Source organism: Elephas maximus, chromosome 7 (assembly GCF_024166365.1).
Source record: "Elephas maximus indicus isolate mEleMax1 chromosome 7, mEleMax1 primary haplotype, whole genome shotgun sequence".
Lineage (NCBI taxonomy): Eukaryota > Metazoa > Chordata > Mammalia > Proboscidea > Elephantidae > Elephas > Elephas maximus.
In genome coordinates this window covers 6,609,297-6,630,136 of record NC_064825.1, presented here as the reverse complement: position 1 = coordinate 6,630,136, position 20,840 = coordinate 6,609,297, and the positions used below count along the sequence as shown (strand labels likewise).

The 20,840-nt window shown below is 41.8% G+C and overlaps 1 protein-coding gene across 4 annotated transcripts; it reads left to right on the top strand.

Moving 5' to 3' along the window:
* The first annotated feature begins 12,244 nt into the window (after positions 1-12,244).
* PTS (6-pyruvoyltetrahydropterin synthase) lies at positions 12,245-20,267 on the top strand. Of its 4 annotated transcripts, none has more exons than XM_049889303.1 (6): positions 12,245-12,389; positions 14,734-14,813; positions 16,350-16,372; positions 16,751-16,807; positions 19,247-19,317; positions 19,508-20,266. In XM_049889303.1, the coding sequence occupies exons 1-6, from the start codon at positions 12,307-12,309 to the stop codon at positions 19,629-19,631; spliced, it is 438 nt and encodes a 145-aa protein (XP_049745260.1). In that variant the 5' UTR covers positions 12,245-12,306; the 3' UTR covers positions 19,632-20,266. The 4 variants fall into 4 exon arrangements, with proteins under 4 accessions (XP_049745260.1, XP_049745261.1, XP_049745259.1 ...); XM_049889304.1 differs by having other exon boundaries at positions 12,245-12,406; positions 14,738-14,813; XM_049889302.1 differs by having other exon boundaries at positions 12,245-12,422.
* The last annotated feature ends 573 nt before the right edge of the window (positions 20,268-20,840 follow it).

Below are 20,840 nucleotides of genomic sequence, written 5' to 3'. Positions count from 1 at the left end.
TTGTTGTTGTTGAGAATATATACAGCAAAGCATACACCAATTCAACAGCTTCTACATGTACAATCCAGTGATGCTAATTACATTCTTTGGGTTGTACAACCATTCACATCCTCCTTTCTGAGTTGTTCCTCCCTCATTAACATAAATTCAGTGTCCCTAAGATTCTTATCTAATCTTTTGAGTTGCTATTGTCACTTTGATCCCATATGGATCTTAAAAGAACTTAATGCTCAAGGCAGACATTTTTTACTGGTTCATAAAAAAAAAAAAAAATTTTTTTTTTTTTTAATGCTAAACTACTGTTTGGTTTTAAGAAGACTTCAGGGGATATTTTTGGTTTAAGGTTTAAAGATCATCTCAGGGTGATAGTTTCAGGGGTTCATCTAGCCTCCATGGCTCCAGAAAGCCTGAATTTCATCAGAATAAGAAGTTCTGTTCTGTTCCCCCCGCTTTTTGAACAGGATTCTGTTATAGACTCTTTAATTGAAATGTTCAGTAACAGTAGCTAGTATTCTTATGGTGAGTTAAAGTGTACTTATTTTAAGTACATGTGCTTAAACATCATCTCTGCAAAGAAGTTGGCTTGGGAGTAGCCAAGGCCACCTCTAGATTTGATAATTCACTAGGAGGGCTCACATGATGTCATACTTAGAGCTATGATTTATTACAGAGAAAGGATACAAAGCAAAATCAGCAAAAGGAAAAGGTAGATGAGGCAAAGTCCAGAGGAAACCAGGCACAAGATTCCAAGAATCCTTTCCCAGTGGAATCACACAGGATGCGCTTAATCCTCCAGGGACAAGTTGTAACAGCATGTGTGAAATGTTGTCTCCAGGAAAGCTAATCCACACCTTTTGTCCAGGATTTTCACCGGGGGTCAGTCAGGTTGCCATATAGTGCCTGTGACTGACGTTACTTGCTGAAGCTCCAGACCCCTAGGGGGAAAGCAGGTGTTCATCATAAATCACATGGTTAGTATAAACCGGCCACACTAGTGTGGCTCAAGGCCTTAGGCATGCCAAAACACTCTTATCAGACTGAACATTCCAAGAGCTCAATTCTCAGTTCCTAGTCAGTTCCATGTCTGGGTGGCCAAGGGCCAGTCATGAAATAGGCCTTTCTTGAGAACGTGCAGGGTTTGAGCAACCAAAGTCTGCTGAGTTAACCCTTTTTTGCAGAGTTCTACCCTCACCAAACCCTAGTCCCTTGCTCTCTGGTATTTTTCTTAACGGCACTTATCACTGTCATATATTTGGCTATATGTGAATTTATTTATTTGACATGAAGAAATATCTTACATTTTTCTTATTTGTTATTCTTTCTGCACTAGCGTATAATTTCCATGAGGCTAGAGACTTTGTTCACTGCTGTATAAAACAGTGCTTGGATTATAGTAGGTCCTCAGCAAATATTTATTGAGGAAGTGAATGAATGAAAATTATCACTTACACAATACTTAGAAATGCAAATAATGATAGCTGGATATAAATTATTGTGACATGCTGTTATCCTATGAGCGACAATTTTCTCACTTTTTTTTTCTGTTTCCTAAACAGGTCTAGATTTCTGTAGCCAGATCCTTCCCTCAAAGATTTGTTGTGCCCTTGAATGTAAGTTTAAATGCCCCAGAGGGACAGACTCTCGGCCTGTTGTCCCGCTCTTTAGCCAGTGTCGTGGAACAGGCTGATGGAAAGGTATGCTACGGAAAGGACATGAGACTAAGACTTTGAACTTCAGTGGTGTAATTTATTCATTAGCTGTTCTCTACAGTGTTTGGTGCCCAACAGGTTTCTTAACATTCAGCTGAGCAGGGTAAGGTCTCAGAACACTGCTTGCACAAGAATCATAGATACTGGGCAGAAATAAGGCCTGTTTGTTTACGTACCCTTTTTGTATTTTGAGCCAGATATATACAACTTTCTAATGGTTGTGAAATGGCTAAGCATTTGAGATTGGTATTGACCAGCTCCACCTTTTAGATAATTTGTGCTTACCACAGGCATATCATTGTACAGCCATCAATAGCTTAGCTTTAGTAGAATAAAAAGCACAGTTCCACCTCCTCTGCATTTGATGGCTTACTCACAAAACCTGATAACCTTTTATGCTCATACAAATGATAGAAAGAGGGACAGTATAAAAGACATGACATAGAACCTCAGATTCCAAGGCCTGTCACAAATGTTTATAAGATATTAACTCTTCCTGACCTACATTGAAGAAAATAAGTGAGAATTAAGAAACCACTACAAATTCTTTTGGGACCTCTTTTAGATCTGGTACCCTGTGAAAACAGCGTGGGGGCAGTGTCTGACCTGCTCGATCCCACAAGGGAGAAGGAGAACCAAGATCGACAGCCCAAGGCTGATTCTTATGAGGTGAAGTCAGACACACCTCCCCTCTCTACTATCTCTACCAATTCTGACACCAACTGTCCCTCCCACAGCACACTCTGCTGGACTCGATAATTCATTGCAATAGCCACACAGAACTCACAAACCATGCTCACAATTATGGGGTTTATCAGGGAAGTAACGTTTATAATTCAGGCTCAAGAACACTCAGGATACAGTTCTTTCATCAGGACAGCCTCTCTCCAGCTGTGCTTGCAGGCACGTCTCTCCCTGGCCCTCAGCCTCTGTACAAAGGCACTCAGCTTTCTCTCTGTGGGCTGGGGAGCCCAGGTGTCTCCTGCTGCCAGGTCTCTGCTGCTGGGTCTCTCTTGCTGGTCTCATCTTCCTTTGTGGTGGTGGGCTCTTCTCCCCTGCTCTGGAATTGATTCTCTTTTAAGGCAAAACTGTCCAATCCGCTTGGTAGGCCACAATTATCCACACAATCACCTGGGTGGTAGTTACAAACCATGTCTAGAAATGCCACACACAAAAGTAATTACTCCACTGCATGCTGTCATGAAAATCTACAGTATGAGGACCTAGAAGAGGAAGGAAGCACTGAATTTCCCCAGATCAACTATGGCCAATGCAGTGTCAAAAGCATCATTTCCTCTATGGCTGTGGTGGGAGATTCTCTGATCAAGGTTGATGTGGTGAACAAGACACTGAAGGTGATGGCGATCTCTTTCCTTTTCTGAACTTTGAAAAGACCTATTCTGTCCTTTGGATTAGTTTCTGTTTTGTTTAAGGTAGCTTTCGAGATTCCTTAATATTTAAGCAGCTCAGCCATTTTACTTTTATTAAGTTTGACAACCATGGGATCATCTCCATTAGGAATATGTTCCCTCTAGGGAATCTAAGGAAACCCTGGTGGCGTAGTGGTTAAGTGCTATGGCTGCTAACCAAGAGGTCGGCAGATAGAATCCACCAGGCACTCCTTGGAAACTCTGTGGGGCAGTTCTACTCTGTCCTGTAGGGTCGCTATGAGTTGGAATTGACTCGATGGCAGTGGATTTGGTTTTTTGGCTTAGGGATTCTAAATGAACCCTGAGCCCAGAAAAATAATTCTATGCTTGGTGTTATTTTGGGAGAAACCATGGGACAAAGGTTGTTTGGGTGCCTATATTTCAGGTTGATGGGAAACTATAATTACCCAGATTGTGTTTGATGATGGAGCCTGGGGCTGTAAAAACTCCCTCTCTCCCTCTGTATTCAACTCAGTAAGCCTGATTCTTTTCGTGATGGAATATTACATTGACAGCCAAATTCATGCTGGGAGTGACAAAAGCTGTAGAAAACTTCTAGCTCACACTTGGCTTTTTATCAAAAAAATTTTTTGTGGGGGGGGGGCGGCTTACAAGTTTGGAAAGAAGATGGCTTTTATCCCTCTGAATCTGTTTTTGTTCCAGTACCAGGAGACAGTGAAGAAGATGTTGGGGTTATTCTTTCTGTGGTGATCACCCCCAACCAGGTAAATGTTATTTCCCTGTCTTCAGTCAAGAAATAAAGTAGCATAAGCCATTCAAGTGTTATTAGCTCTCGGCTGTTAACCGCAAGGTTGGCCTGGTTTGAACCCACCCAGTTGCTCCATGGGAGAAAGACCTGGTGATCTGCTCCTGTAAAGATTACAGCTAAGAAAACCCTATGAGGCAGTTCTACTCTGTCACATGGGGTCAGGATGGGTTGAATCGACTCCACAGCACCCAACAACATTGATAGTTGATTTTGATTCCAAAATGGCACCTTCTCCTTTCTTTTCCCTTCTGTACTTTTTTTTTTTTTTTACTATTTACATACTCTTTTGTCATAATCCGGGTGGTGCAGTAGTTAAGTGCTTGGCTGCTAACCTTAAGGTTGTCAGGTGGAACCCACCAGCTGCTCTGTGGAAGAAAGATGTGGCCGTCTGCTTCTGTAAAGACTACTTCCTTGGAAACCGTATAAGGCAGTTTTTCTCTATCCTATAGGGTCGCTATGAGCTGGAATGACTTGACAGCAACAGTTTTTTTTTTTTTTTTAATCATAATCCACACTTTATTATTGTTTTAGAGTTCTGTTTGTAGAACCATAATAACAATCTACATTTGCATAGAAATTTATTATTTACAAACTACTTTCATGCTTACCTTATTTAGACATCAAAACAACTTTGTGGAACACCACTGTAAGCATATGGAATTTGTAATTCAAAGAAGTTAAAAGAGACTAGCGTCAGATCTCATAGTGATAAAGCCAGTACTTAAATCTGAGGCTTCTAACTTCTAGTCTAATGTTCTTACCATCATGTGTGCTGCCAATTTCAATTAACTGATCCAAAAGTTCAATGTCGTAAGCCCTGGCCTGTTACCTCAATAATGTTGATATCTGATATCTTGTCTAGGTCAACCTTGTGGCAAATTGGTTCACTTTGAATGTAAATTTTGATCAGTTATTAGTGGCTACCTGGGGTGCAGGATCCTGAGGACTTTTAAGGGTTAAATGAATAATTTCTTTTATAAGGATCAGCACAAAGCTGGTTCCTGTGAGGTGGAGGTCAAAGATATCCCAAATGCCCAAATTTTCCAAGCCGTTGTAGTGCTCCATTATCTCTAACATCAACTACTGCCTCTCGCCTCAGTACTTTCCCTTCTTCCCGTTCCCTAATTCGCTGCAATGTCTCAGAACTCACGAACCGTATTAAGGTTATGGTTGTGGAGGCCGGCAAGTCCCAAATTCTTAGGTTAGGAGTCTGCTTCTCCCTGGACCTCAGTCTCTGCCCAAAGGCACTCAACTTTCTCATTCCATGGGTTGGGAAGCCCACTCTATTGTCTCCCGCTTGTCTCTGCTGCAGATCTCTGCTGCCAGTCTCTCCTTCCTTGGTAATGGTGGTCTCTCCTCTCTGATCTGGAATTGGCTTTCTTTTAAAGCAAAACTGACCAATCCCTTTGGTGGGCCATAATTATCTTATTTGCACATCCCTGCCAAATCACCTAGGTGGGAGTTACAAGACCATGGCAAGAAAGGCCATACTAAGTAATTCATCACACTGCAAAGGTTCTGTGTGAAAAGTGCTGTGATCAATTACTGATGTCTGCTTAGGAGGATTCAGTCCTCATCTTATGTATTTGCCACTCCTGTAATTACTCATTGCCATCGAGTCGATTCTGACTCAGAGCGACCCTATAGGACAGAGTAGAACTGTCCCATAGAGTTTCCAAGGAGTGCCTGGTGGATCCAACTGCTGCCCTTTTGGTTAGCTGCCATGGCTCTTAACCACTACACTGTCAGGTTTTCCAAGCCAAAGCTGTTGCCGTCAAGTCGATTACGACTGATACCAACCCTAAAGGACAGAGTAGAACTGCCCCATACAGTTTCCAAGGAGCACCTGGTGGATTTGAACTGCCGACCTTTTGCTTAGCAGCCTAGCTCTTAACCACTATGCCGCCAAGGTTTCCCTCCTGCGATTAGACGAGGGCAAATCTCAGTCTGCCTTGCCATGCTGCCTATAGAACAGCTCCAAAGTAACACAAAATGGAGGCATTTCTAATTTGGAAAAGTGTCTATGTCCCTAGGGGATTGCAAAAAGGCAGTAAAAAGATCCTTAAGATCAAAGGTGACTGATATAAACAACTTTCTTTTTTTGCTCGGGGTATGAACCTCTTAAGCCATAATTTTCTTTTCAGTACAGTTTGGCAATTCATCAAACATTTAGTGAGTGGATAGGTTAAGTGAGGCACTGTGCTAGGTGCTGGGGATAGATATGAAGATGAGTAAGACATAGTCTCTGCCCTTAGGAATTTTTTCAGCCTAGTGGAGAAGATAGACAGACTCTTACTAGAATGAAAGCAATTTTCTCCTTGGTCTTGGATGCCAAGAACTTTAAATAACTGGGCAGAGCAGAGGTGCCTGTGCAAATGCCTTATAGATTCCACGGCAACTTCATACCCATCTGATGGGACAACCACAGGATCTGAACTAGGTGTGAAATGAATGGTCTCAGTACAAAACAGAGCAAAAATGGCACCCTGCCACTCCTTGGAAACCCTGTGGGGCAGTTCTACTCTGTCCTATATGGTTGCTATGAGTCATAATAGGCTTGATGGTAATGAGTTTTTTTTTAATCAATCTGTATGCTGATAATCTGAGAAGATGGATTTTATAAAGAAGAATGCAGCATCAGAATTAATGGAAGACTCATTAACAATCTCTGATATGCAGATGACACAACCTCACTCGCTGAAAGTGAAAACAACTTGAGGTACTTACTGATGACGGTCAAAGACCACAGCCTTCAACGTGGATTACACCTCAACACAGAGAAAACAAAAATCTTCACCATTGGTCCAATAAGCAACATCATGATAAACGGAGAAAATATTGAAGTTGTCAAGGATTTCATTTTATTTCGATTCACTATCAACACCCATGGAAGCAGCAGTCGAGAAATCAAATGACACGTGGCGTTGGGCAAATCTGCTGCAAAAGACCTCTTTGAAGTGTTAAAAAGCAAGGATGTCACTTTAAGGACTAACGTGTGCCTGACCCAAGCCATGGTGTTTTCAGTTGTCTCATATGCATGCAAAAGCTGGACAATGAATAAGGAAGACCAAAGAAGAATTAATGCCTGTGAATTGTGATGCTGGCAAAGAATACTGAATATACCATGGACTGCCAGAACAACAAACAAATCTGTCTTGGAAGAAGTACAGCCAGATTTCTCCTTAGAAGCGAAGATGGCAAGACTTTGTCTCACAAACTTGGGACATGTTATCAGGAGGAACCAGTCTCTAGAGAAGGACATCAAGCTTGGTAAAAAAAAGGGTCAGTGAAAAAGATGAAGACCCTCAACGAGATGGATTGACACAGTGGCTGCAACAATGGGCTCAAGCATAAAAACTATGGTAAGGTTAGGTTGGTGCAGGACCGGGCAGTGTTTCGTTCTGTTGTACATAGGGTCACTGTGAGTTGGAACTGACTGGATGGCACCTAGCAACAACAAGCACATCTTCCTCTGAGTAATAAAATGAATACATGAAAGAAAAACTAAAACTGTATTTCTCTCTTTTTTTTAATTGTACTTTAGGTGAAGGTTTACAGAACAAACTAGTTTCTCATTAAACAGTTAGTACACATATTGTTTTATGACATTGGTTAACAACCCCATGACATGTCAACACTCTCCCTTATCAACCTTAGGTTCCCTATTACTAACTTTCCTGTCCCTTCCTGCCTTCTAGTCCTTGCCCCAGGGCTGGTGTGCCCCTTTAGTCTCGTTTTATTTTGTGGGCCTTTCCAATTTTTGGCTGAAGGGTGAACCTCAGGAGTGACTTCATTACTGAGTTGAAAGGATGTCTGGGGGCCATATTCTCAGGGTTTCTCCAGTCTCTGTCAGGCCAGCAAGTCTGATCTTTCTTTTTGAGTTAGAATTTTGTTCTAGTTTTTCTCCGGCTTTGTCCAGGACCCTCTATTGTGACCCCATCAGAGCAGTCAGTGGTGGTAGCCAGGCACCATCTAGTTGTGCTGGACTCAGTCTGGTGGAAGCCGTGATAGATGTGGTCCATTAGTCCTTTGGATGAATCTTTCCCTTGTATCTTTAGTTTTCTTCATTCTTCCTTTCTCCCAAAGGGGTGAGACCAGTGGAGTATCCTAGATGGCTGCTCACAGGCTTTTAAGACCCCATACGCTACTCGCCAAAGTAGAATGTAGAACATTTTCTTTATAAACTATGTTATGCCAATTGAGCTAGATGTTTCCCGAGACCATGGTCCCCACAGCCCTCAGCCCAGCAATTCGGTCCCTCAGGGAGTTTAGATGTGTCTATGGAGCTTCCATGACCTTGCCTTGTACAACTTGTGCTGGCTTCCCCAGTATGGTGTACCGTCTTACCCTTCACCAAAGTTACCACTTATCTATCGTCTATTTAGTGGAAAAACAAAAACTGAATCATTACCACCACCAGATATGTGGGTGACCCAAGACTTCAAACTTGGGAGAAGAAATACAAATGATCACAGATAGTAGATTTTGAATATAGATCTGAAAAGCACCTTGTTTTTTTTCTATCACAGTCTGTGTCTTACCATCGGTCCTTAGGTACCCAGAGATGACAGGAATACCAGTGTAACATACTTAGAGGCACCTTCTAAACTGGCCATTTCTCTGCTGTCCACAGCAGAGGTCACCGCAGTTGCATGACCTTCCTAAGCACCACCCACTTCCCCCCACCCCGCCCCCAGCTCAGCCTTGAGATGTGTTTGTTTTGAGGGACATAACTAAAATCAAGTATTTTTTCTCATCTCCTGGTGTGTAGTTCCCCAGGAATTGATGAAAGCTTGTAGTTCTTCATTCAGTTGGGCAACAGGTGGCACTAGAGACCATATAATCTAAACCTGTTTTTTTTTTTTTTTTTAACCAACTGCCCTAACCAGTTTAGATCTCCAAGTCTGTCCCTTAAACCACACTCTTGCCAACACCCTCAAAATCCCTTGCTCCCTTTTCTTTCATTTATACACCCCTCCCCTGGCTGAATTCTAATCCTGGACCAATTAAACTGCCTACTCTTCCTCTGCATGTTGAGTATTGCTGAAGGAGCCCCCAGACCTGGGGCGTTGGTGGCCCAGTGGTAGAATTTTCGCTTTCCGTGCAGATTCCTGGCCAGTGCAGCTCCTGTGCGGCCACCACCCACCTGTCTGCGAAGACTTGCATATTGCTCTGACGCTCAACAGGTTTCAGCAAAGTTTCTGGATTAAAATCCATTATGAAGAAAGGCCTGATGATCTACTTCCTGTTTTTCCCCCTCCTTTTTTTTTTTTTATTAGCTCTTTTTCTTAATTGTACTTTAGATGAAGGTTTACAGAACTAGCTTCTCATTAAACATTTAGTGCACATGCTGTTTTGTGACATTAGTTGCCAACCCTAAACATGTCAACACTCTCCCTTCTTGCCCTTGGGTTCCCTATGACCAGCTTTTTTGTCCCCTCCTGCCTTCTAGTCCTTGCCCCTGGTCTGTCTGGTGTGCCCCTTTAGTCTTGTTTTGTTTTAGGGGCCTGGCCAATCTTTGGCTGAAGGGTGAACCTCGGGAGTGACTTCATTACTGAGCTAAACAGGTGTCTGGGGGCTAATACTCTCAGGGTGTCTCCAGTCTCTGTCAGGCCAGTAAGTCTGGTCTTTTTTTGTGAATTAGAATTTTGTTCTACATTTGTTTCAAGCTCTGTCTGGGACCATCTACTGTGATCCCTGTCAGAGCAGTTGGTGGCAGCACTTAGGCACCATTCCTGACAATCTACTTCTGAAAGTCAGCCAGTGAAGACACTATGGATCACAATGGTCTGATCTGCAACCAATCATGGCGATGGCACAGGACTGAGCAGTGTTTAGTTCCCTTATGCATGGGGTCACCATTAGTCAGGGGCTGACCAACAGCAGCTAATAACAACTCCCGCCAAATGGCAACTGTGAACTCATAGTCTCTAACCTCAGTTAGGCTTACTATACAGCCCTGGTCCAACATGGTCAGCTCTCTAATTTCCCTTTAAGAGTCATTTCAAATTTCACAAACACTATCATCTTCAGTGAGGCGTTCTACACATACAAATGCCATATGTGGGATTTTGCATTGTGGCGATCTAGTAAAAGGGCTAAGTTCCATATCTGGATTGGTGAGATGCAGAACAGCAACAGCAGATTTAGAAAGGCAAGAAGATGCCTAAACTGAACTAACTCAGCTTAGAGCCTGTGGTAACCATGAGAACCTAAGTTCCCCGATATTTCACAGAAGTCCCTGAAAAGGCATTGTCCTCTCCCATGACATGACATGTAGGCTTGATCTATCTTATCCAGATCTTAAGGGTGAAGACCATGCTGGCTGATATGTGGGAAGTACATAGATTTAATCATATCTTTTCTCTGTTTAAAAACTTTTAATCCATCCTAATACACAGGGAGTGAAGTTCAAACATATAAATATTAGCAATGTGATCATAAGATTTTGCTCCAAGGATGCCTGAAGTCTCCCTTGGCCCTGCCATATATAAATTTCCTGAAGGAAAAGACAAAAAAGGATCAATGACATTTTGTAATCTAAGCATGTATGCCTGGTAATTCAATCAATGCAGAATATTTTGGTAATTTGTGAGCGAACATATAATTAAGGCTCAAAGCCTAGGCAGCACCTCTCCCTTTTCCTCTCCCTAAGCCCAACTCTTAGGGAGTGTCCAGAGACACCAGGAAAGAAAGTACATGGTACACAAGTAAGGGGAAAAAGGGAGAGAGATGGCCAGGCTGTCCCAAGGGGCCAGCTATAGGGAGGCAAGAATTAGAACAGAACAGTGAGTAAGATGGGCCTGCTTGGGGGAGGGATGAGAATGGGAGCTTTTGGCCCATTTTATTCCTCAAAGCATAGCACCAGAGAATAAGCCACAACTATGTGTGGGAAAGTAAACAAAGCCCAATCAGTGTCTGAAAATGTGACTCAATCAGATGAGAATTCCTTTCTCTTGGCAAGGAACTAGGAGAGAGGTAAGATGGGGGTGCAGCCTCCTCTGCTTTATACATAAAGCAACATTCAAGGCTCTTCAATAATTTGGTCCCCACTCAATGTTTCCAGTCTCATCTCTTACCTGTCTCCCTGTTGCAGCCAAGAACTTGTCACTGTGCATTAAACAAGCTGCACTTTTCCATGTTTCCTTTGCTCACCCTATCCTCTCTTCCTGAAATTCTCATCTCTTCTTCTCCACTTGGTGAACTCCTTTGAAATCCAGCTCAAAAATCATCTCCTCTTTGAAGCTTTCTTTTACTTTCTGAGGCAGAATTAGTCTTTTTTAGCTTGTCTTGTTATTATTTCTGTGTTCAGCTCCCCCAATAAACTGAACTCTGTGAGTACAGGGACCATGTGTTTGTTATTCACCTTTTGTCTCTGGCACTTAGCAGAGTGCTTGGCATTTAATAGATGTTAAGTAAACACTTGTTAACTTAATGAATGAATAAGAACTGGAAGGTGACTGATATAGTGGCTACTTTGCCAGGATGTGTCCATTTGTATACCTTACGGTACCTCTTAAGGGAAGTGAGCCTGCTGAATCCTGCCTTAGTAGAAAAAAGCCCTGCCTTAGTAGGTGCAGCCAGTTACGCGAGTGAAGTGGACACTACAATTAAATGGCTGCTGGTCTCAAAGTATTGAAAGTTAAGGAGAATATTGTTGGCTTATTGGTTATTTGGGATCACTGAGTATGAATCTGGTGGGTAGCCTTATGTAAAACTAAGCCAAAAACCAAACCAAACCCGCTGCCATGTAGTCGATTCCGACTCATACAGACCCAGAGTAGAACTGTCCCATAGGATTTCCAAGGAGCAGCTGGTGGATTCGAACTGCCAACATTTTGGTTAGCAGCTGAGCTCTTAAGCACTGCGCCACCAGGACTCCTATATAGAACCAGTTTTAATTAAATAATTTAGAGCAAGAATTCTGTGAAATGTAATATTTTACTAAAAGAATCAAGTAATAAAAGCAATTTCTCCGAAATTTCCTGTATTCTTTTACCTTTTGTTATATATCCATGCTTTAAACGGATGAAAGTGTTTCTGTAACCACCGACTGTTAGTATTTACTTCTGATGCAGTCAATACCTGGGAAATACTATAGAGTCTGAGTGGATTAAGGCTGAGTAGATATAAAAATCGAGAACACTAAGTTCCCACCTCCCTTATCTGACAGCTCCAAGGCATATCTAGCTAGCTGAACTCACTACGCGAGGAGCCTCAGACACGTGGGACTCTCGTAACTACTTCCAGGCGGAAGCGAGCGCGGGCGACCGGGACTGACCACAGCCCAGCCCTGACTAAGCCAGAGGCCGAGGAGCGCTTCCGGGGCGCGCCGGGCCGCACTGCGCAGCCGCGGAGGCAGTCACCTCCCATCGCACCCGCGGCGGCCTGGGGGACCATGAGCGCGCTCGGCTTCCCCCGTCGCCGCCATGCGCGAGTGTCCCGCGTCGTCTCCTTCAGCGCGAGCCACCGGCTTCACAGGTGTCGTGTGCCCACAGGTGTCAGTAGTGGGAGGTGGGGCACCTACCCGGCTGGGGAACGTTATCGGGGGCGGGGCCAGGGAACGTGCAAACGTGCTTGCGTTTGAGGCCTTGAGTGGAGGACCTGGTGGCGGGGGGCTGACGCCTGCGAACTGAGGCGTGAGGGGCGCGCGCTAGGTGCCTTCCTGTGGCAGCCGAGCTTTGTTGATAACAAGAATAACAGTGACAACTCGGTTTGACCGAGTTCTTGGAGCAGTAGAGCAGAGCGCGATGGTTAACAGAACCGACTGCTGCGTAGTACGTCCTGGGTTGAGAACCAGGAGGCACCACTCACTACCTCTGTGGCCAGAAGGCACGTCCTTGTTCCTCAGACTTCCTCCAGTTTAGCTCCATGAGTTGCGTAAAGTTCAAAGGAGTTAAACTTGCCCAGATTACACAGTGTCGAGCATATCGTAAACAATAAATGTTAGCTAGCATCATCTGCCAGGAGCATAGCTATTGTGTCAAATATAATTACAAGGTAAGTTTTATTACCTTTTAACCAAAGATAAAATGAGTCCAGAGGTTCAGTTTCCTAACGTAATTCAGAGTAAGCAGCACAGTTGGAATTTGAACGCTGGGCTCTCAGACTCAGCTTGATTACACTAGAGTGACTTTGAGGAGAGCTTTACTATTCATTCGTAAGTCCCACTCACTGAGCCTCCATTTTCTGGTCTGTGCAACAGTTAAGTGTTAGGCTGTTAACGAAAAGGTTGTCATTTAGAGCCCACCATGGAAGAAAGGCCTGGTGAACGCCTGTAAAGATTAATCAAACCTGTTGGGGTCCGGCCAATTCAGACTCACAGCCACCCTATAGGACAGGGTAGAACTGCCCCATAGGGTTTCCAAGGCTGTAAATCTTTAGGGTAGCAGACTGCTACAATTTACTCCTGTGGACTGGCTGGTGGGCTTGAACCTTTTGCTTAGTGGCCCAGCACTTAACCACTGTACCACCAAGGCTTTTCCCGTTAAGATTACAGCCTAGAAAACCCTTTGGGACAGTTCTGCTCTGTCACATGGGATTGCTGTGAGTCAAAAATCAACTTGAGGGCACCCAACAACAACAGTAAAATGATAATGATTCATCCATTCACTCGGTGCATAAATATTCCTTGAGTGCTTTTCAGGTCTTGTGTTAGGCAACATGGAGGCAGCAGTCATCAACAGATCTGTCACTGCCCACCGTCAGGTTTACAGTCTGGCTAGTTTTATGGAGAGTACAGTGAATGACTTTGTGCAAAACCTTTGTGAATTGTAACACTCTAAAATGTGAGCAGTAGATAAGCGGGGACAGTAGGGGAAATAGACTCTTGAATAGAAAGCTTGAACATACGAGGATGATGAGGCCTCACAGAAGGTACAGAAGTTGGTTGGACGGGTATAGGTATAAAAATTGATTAAGTAAATTGTTCTCTGTGTGGAACAACAGCTAATCAGAGGCATAGTAAGGGGGAGGGGTGCAGAGCAGGGTACTTGTCCCAGGGGTCCAAGTTCAGGGGGGTGCCAGCTGAGGTGCAGAATGATAATCCAGGGCACCACAAATACGAAAGGCGCTTGACTGAGGCAGCTGGACAGGAGTAGGGGAAGGCATTTCTGCTGATGCGTAGCCAATACCAACATCTATTCATCTTGAAACTGGGGGAGGTGGGGCATGGGGTGGTGGTGCATTTTAGAGATTGCTCTTCAGTGCTGAAATTGGGGTTGGGGCACACAATTTTAGAGATTGCCCCTGGGACCTAGTAACCCTCCCTAGCTCCTGCTAAGCATTGTAGCTTTTTATATCACCCAATTTGAATATTTCTCAATGGGTTGGTGAAGTTAACTTTAATAGTTGAGGTGTAGTAAACCAAGAAATTGTTAAAGAGGAGACTTACAGGTTCATGCAGTTATTTTTCAGGAGGAATGAGATTTGAAGCCACTTGAGGAAAAGCATCTTCTCTGATTTATCATTATGTGCCCTTCCTTCATTCAACATGTGCCCAGTAAATGTTTTTGTTGAAAAAAATGGAAGGGCCATGAAGGGCAGATCGTTTGTTGGACTCTGTTTTTGTGAAACAAGAGGAATGAATTTAAGGTTTACTTACGTTAATTTGTATGGTACAGTAGCCTAATTAGGGGGTATATTGGTTCCTGACAGTATCGTTGGAGTAATGGAAGTCAAATTGATTTCTGACTCCACATTTGGTGAGTTAAGGTGATAAAAAATTGTGAAGCTTTTCAAAGGTCAGAACAAGTAGTAAATGTAGGGAATAAAGAAGGAGCCTGAATGTAATACTTGCAGCATATTGACTTTTTTCTTTTGTCAGCAAGTCCCTGAGTGACGAAGAAAACTTGAAACTGTTCGGGAAGTGCAACAATCCAAATGGCCATGGGCACAATTACAAAGGTGAGAGAAAAAACAATGAGATTTCAGCCCTTTCAGTAAGGATCGAAGATTGTTCAGCAAATATATAGAATTACCGAGTAAGAAGCCTTGTGGACAGAGCAGGAATGCTTTAAGTGTTGAATCAAAAATTAAATGGAAGCTGAAAATAAAAATGAAAGTTCAAAATGCTTCCTTCGGAGGTATCTTATATTTTACCTGTAAGTTGTCTGTTCTGTTGCAGATAGTCCAAGACAATGAATAGTTAAAATAATTTTTTTCTTGGCCTTAGAGGGTATAATAAATAAGATTCTTTTGACAGCATGTTCCCCTACCATTGGGTCTGGCGGAGGCTAATGTTAAAATTAGATTGTATTCTTAGAGTAAATAATGACCGACAAACGGGGAATATTGTCTAGAAATGTGCTATATGGCAGAGAAATAGGCTGGGTCTAAAACTTTGCCAGCAGTGTTCTAAAAAAGTTATGAAATTGTGCAAGGATAAAAGATTTGATTGAGATATAGCTGACGCCTCAGAAAGCTGCTGCATATGCCATAGTGGCAGAAGTGTGGCAGAGTAAAAGACCAGACAGGGTGTTAGAAGATCAGTATGCGATGTATTATTTGATCTATGACGCCTCTCAGTCTTGACTTACTTATTCCATAATACCCAATGGTATTTATGTGGAGCTGAAAAATTATAAATACTGTATTTTTCCACAAGTAATATGCCCACACATAGAACCTGCATAGCACGCCTAGGAAAATCATGCACAGGTGGGTTGTGCGGTTGGCAAAATATAATGCCTGTGTTATTTATGTAAAAATATGGTATATAAAAGTTATTAACTTTTAGGTGAGTCCCTGGATGGCACAAACAGTTAAACACTGGACTCCTAGCTAGAAGGTTGGTGGTTAAACCCACCTAGAGGCACTTAAGAAGACAGGCCTAGCGATACGCTTCCAAAAGGCCACAGCCTCGAAAACCCAGTGGAGCAGTTCTACTCTGCACACATGGAGTCGCCGTGAGTCGGAGTTGATTCGATGACAGCTAGAAACAACATTAATTTTTAAAGCGCCGATCACCAAGGTTTTTTAAGTGCTTTATATAAGAATTTGTTAATTCTCAAAGCGTTACTGTAAACTGTGTGTATATTGATGTGAGTAAAGGGATAAGAGTTGAAGGCCTAGTAATAGTTTTGCTTGCTCAGAAAGCATTGTCCAGAATTGAACCAACTCTCTGTGTAGCTGGAAACCTGCCTGCACATTTTCTATTTTTATAAGCAGAAACTGTGCAGCAGTGACTTACCACCTACCACCTAGGAAATCAACATCATAAGCTGAATTTATACCCTTTTTGGTCTTGGCTTCTACTACTAAGCTCCTCTGTCTTGGTTGAGTCTTGCTTTGGTTGATACAGAAAGAGTAACTGTTTTGGGGAAAATAATAGCTTTGGGTGGGGAGATGTAATAGTTGCATTTATGTTGCTAATTTGTGTTTGGATGTTAATCTGTTGAAAGTCATGCCCACCTTTTGGTATTTTTGTTTTCTTTCCCGTAGTTGTGGTGACAGTACATGGAGAGGTACGTGCTGAAACATTTCTGTGGTTTGTGCAGATTGCTGAGCCCTCTTTCAGCTAATATGGTGGAACCTGTGTTGAAAACCCTATTCCAGCCAGCATTGCTTCATTGCTTTTCTGTGTGTGGTGAGCTGCTGTCATTCCAGGCAACTCCTCTTCCAGAGTGTTGCCTTTAATGTGCCATATGTGGACAGGCAGAAGAGCAGTACAATGAAAAGGTGCCTGAAGCACATGGTGTTTCCATGCTGAGGTTGATGATTGTCACCAAGATGAAGGCAAATGTGGACACAATCTCTGCACGTTGTGCAGTCTTTAATAACTTGCCAGAGGTTTAAATGCGGAGAGCCTATTGTAGTAATATTCACCTTTGTTTATTCTTTAGATTGATCCTGTTACAGGAATGGTTATGAATTTGACCGACCTCAAAAAGTATATGGAGGTAATGGCATTTTGGGTGCTTATTAAGTATAATATTTAATGGCCCCCTAAAGAGCCCTGGATGGAAACCCTGGTGGCTTAGTGGTCAAGAGTTCGGCTGCTAACCAAAAGGTCAGCAGTTTGAATCCACCAGCTGCTCATTGGAAACCCTATGGGGCAGTTCTGCTCTGTCCTGTAGGGTCATTATGAGTCGGAACTGGCTCTACAGCAATGGGTATAGGTACAGAGCCCTGGTGGTGCAGTGGTTAAGTGTTCGACTGCTGACTAAAAGGTTGATGGTTTGAACCCACCAGGTGTTCTCCAGGAGAAAGATGTGGCAGTCTGCTCCTGAAAAGATTTACAGCTTTGGAAGCCTTATGAGGCAGTTTTGCTGTGTCCTGTAGGGTCACTGTGAGTTCGAACTGACTCTAGGGCAATGGGGCTTTTGTTTTTGCACCTCCCCGACTGAATATTTCCAGAAGTTCTATGGCTTTATGAGTAGAATTGGGTGTGGGAGTGGGGGAGTAGTTGGAGGTGCTACTCCCTGGCCTTCTAAAGTTGTTCGGGTGACTCGATGGAAATTAGGCACACTTGTGTTACAGTGATAGGAGTAAATGTACCATACTGGTCTTACGTTCCTTCCTTGGAATATCCTGATTTCTTCCATTTAATAAATTGTACCTTCTTCAAGACACAGCTTTTTCCTTGAAGCTTTCTTTTCCTTCTGTGAGTTTTCCTTGAGCCTTTGATCATAGATTTTAACACCTCTATGTGGTATTCACTCTTACTTCATTATAAACTCACTGGGGCACATCACTGACAGAGATGAACACACAAGATATTCAATAAATACGATACTGATTGTGTCATTGTAGAATTTGTGCATTGCAAGAGAATTTAGAGCTTATCTAAGCCAACCTCTTCAGTAACTAGATTAAGATGGAGTGGTGCTGAGCAGGTAACTGATTTGTCCTAAATCACGCGCCTAGTCATTTGTAAAGCTGGGAGTAGATTCTCTTCTGTCCTGTGTATTGTTTATTATGTCAGCATTTCACCTGTTCATTTAGTTCTCTGCTGCTGAATTTTATTAGAAAAATTAATTAAAAATTAATATTTGTATAATAAAAATGCTGTTATTAATAATTATTACTTCTTTCACATCACTTAGGAGTTCTGGTGGCGCAGTGGTTCTAAGTGTTCAACTGCCAACCAGGAGGTTGGCAGTTCAAACTCACCAGCTGCCCCACAGGAAAAAGAGGTGGCAGTTTGCTTCTGTTAAGATTTACAGCCTGTCCTGTCGGCTGGCTGTGGGTTGGAATTGACTCAACAGCAACAAGTTTTTTCACATTAATTAGTATCTGTTTATTTAACATATTTGTCTACTTTGCATTAATCTTTGTAGTAAGATCTAGGGAAACAAAGATGAATGAGGTATAACCCTTATCCACAGAGTACGTTTTCTAGGGGGTAAATAATAAGTGCTCAGAAAGTGTTGGCTGAATAAATGCCTAAGAGATTGAATGAATGAACAATCAGCACTGTGCTTAATCTGCTTTAGGAAAGCTGTAGAAACAGTTCTTGCATGCCCTGGGGACTCAGGGTTGATTTACACAAAGTGTGCTACTGTACAACAATCTGAGATGTTCCAGGCAGGCATCTACACTTTTTCCCACCTTTGTGTACCTGAAGGACACCACGCACTCCTGTTAGTAAAAGTGGCTCATCATGGTATATAGAATAAAGTTAGAAAAAGCCCTGCAGAGGAGGCTTCAGTGTGGGATTTGGGACCTGAACTGGGATTGAAGATAAAACAAGGTATTTATTTTCTTGGTATCCGTATGGAGCATCCTTTCATTTGATCTAATTCAAAGGCTGTTTGGTCTAGGACAAATAATAAGGCAATTAAAATTTTTGCTAATGACAAGGAAAAACATTATGTTAATATATATAAGCATTAAGAAGTAATAGTTTTTACATATTTACAATACTTTTTTCTTCTAAGAGCCCACGATCATTCTTAAAATTTCTCACTGCAGAAATTTAGAACTACTTACATTTCAGTCTTAGTCTGCTTCCTAAAATGTAGTACTCACTGGAGACTTGTCCTAATGATACTGTGGCATTGTGTTGTATGTGAGACTGTCATGGAGAAGTGTTTCTGGTAACTTTTTGGACAGAATTCAAGAAGTGTTCAACTGAATTCGGAATCACAGTGGCCTATGTTACAGGAGACTCCAGTAAATTCTGCTCTGCTTTTTGGTTTCTCATCACAGAGAGCTGGGCCCCTTTATCTTAGGACTTTAAGCTTTCTAAGGTTGCTGTGTGAGGCGCAGATACAGTACTTACAAGTATTGAGTTAGTGGCTAAATGATAAGGGTAAGGTTTAGAGGCATAGGTATAAAACTTTGAAATTTAAGCCATAGATGGAATCAGCGATCTTTTCCCTTTGTTTTGTCTCTAGGAAGCAATTATGAAGCCTCTTGATCATAAGAATCTGGATCTGGATGTCCCATACTTTGCACATGTTGTGAGGTGGGTGTCCTTATCTTGTTTATGTAGATAGTAAAAAAAGAATTGATTTTAGCATTTTATATGATTGATGTGAGATTTCTAAAGTTCTAGTTGAATCTTTTTTAAAAACTAGAGTTTCTATTCTTTGTAAATATTAAACATAAAATTTTATCATTGGCTTTTGAACTTCTTTCCTTTTTTTTTTCTACAGCACGACAGAAAATGTAGCTGTCTGTATCTGGGAAAACCTCCAGAAATTTCTTCCCATGGGAGTGCTTTATAAAGTAAAAGTGTGTGAAACTGAAAATAATATTGTAATTTATAAAGGAAAATAGCTCTTAGGGATTAATATTGTAAAAAGACCAATTACTTTCCATGTTTGAAAATTACCTTTGTCCCCTTGGAGTATTAAGAAGTCATCACATATTGGTTGTACCTCCACATTGTTTTCTGGGGTACCTGATGTATTGAAATCATTGTAAATTTAAATGTATTTTAAAACCAAATTTGTAATGTATCTTGAATATCATTTAGAGTCTGTATCTATAGATTAAAAATCATTTCATTGTCTAAGAATGTTTTTGTGCGAAATTACCTGAAAGCAAAGGAGATCTGTTTTTGTTATTTTCTCCATTATCTCATTTTTGTATCCATTTTGTTTTCATATATCTAACTGGTAAAATGTTTATAAGATTTACAGCAGATAAACCTTAAAACAATAAAACACAAGGGATCACAAAGTCTGGAAACATAGACTATGTATATATATATATATATATTTTTTTTTATTTCTTGCCAGTTCAGCTTCTTAGAGGCGTATAACTTATCGATAGCAGTTACGGTAATCATCTGTGCAACATTACCCTTACTGCGATATTTCCATCACTGTTAACTGCCACTCTCTCTCTCCCTCCTGCCCCTGGTCACCACTAATAAAGTTTGTTGTCCATACAGTTGCCTTTTCTTGTCTTTTTATATAAGTGAGGTCATATAATATTTGTCCTTTTTGTGATTAACTTATTTCACTCACCATAATGTTTTCCAGCTCCACGCATATTTTAGCATGTATCAAGACTTCATTTCTCCTACTGGCATAGTAGTTTTTGTTTATCCATTCCTCTGTTGATGGGGATTTAGCTTGTTTCCACCTTTTAGCTGTTGGGAATTGTGCTACAGTGAACACTGGTGTACAAGCCTCTGTTTGAATTTCTGCTTTCAAGTCTTTTGGATATATACCTAGGAATAGAATTTCTGGGTCATATGTAGTTCTATTTTTAGTTTTTGATGAACCGCCACACTGTTTTCCACAATGGCAGTACCATTTTGCATTTCAACCAGCACTAAGGGTTCCAATTTGCCCACATACTCATCAACATTTGTTATTTTTTATCTTAGCCATTGTAGTGGGAGTGAGATGGTATCTCATTGTATTTTTGATTTTTCTCTCTCTGATGGCTAATGACGCTGAGCATCTTTACATGTGTTTGGTAGCTATTTGAATCTCCTCTTTGGTAAATGTCTGTTCAGGTCCTTTGCCAATTTTA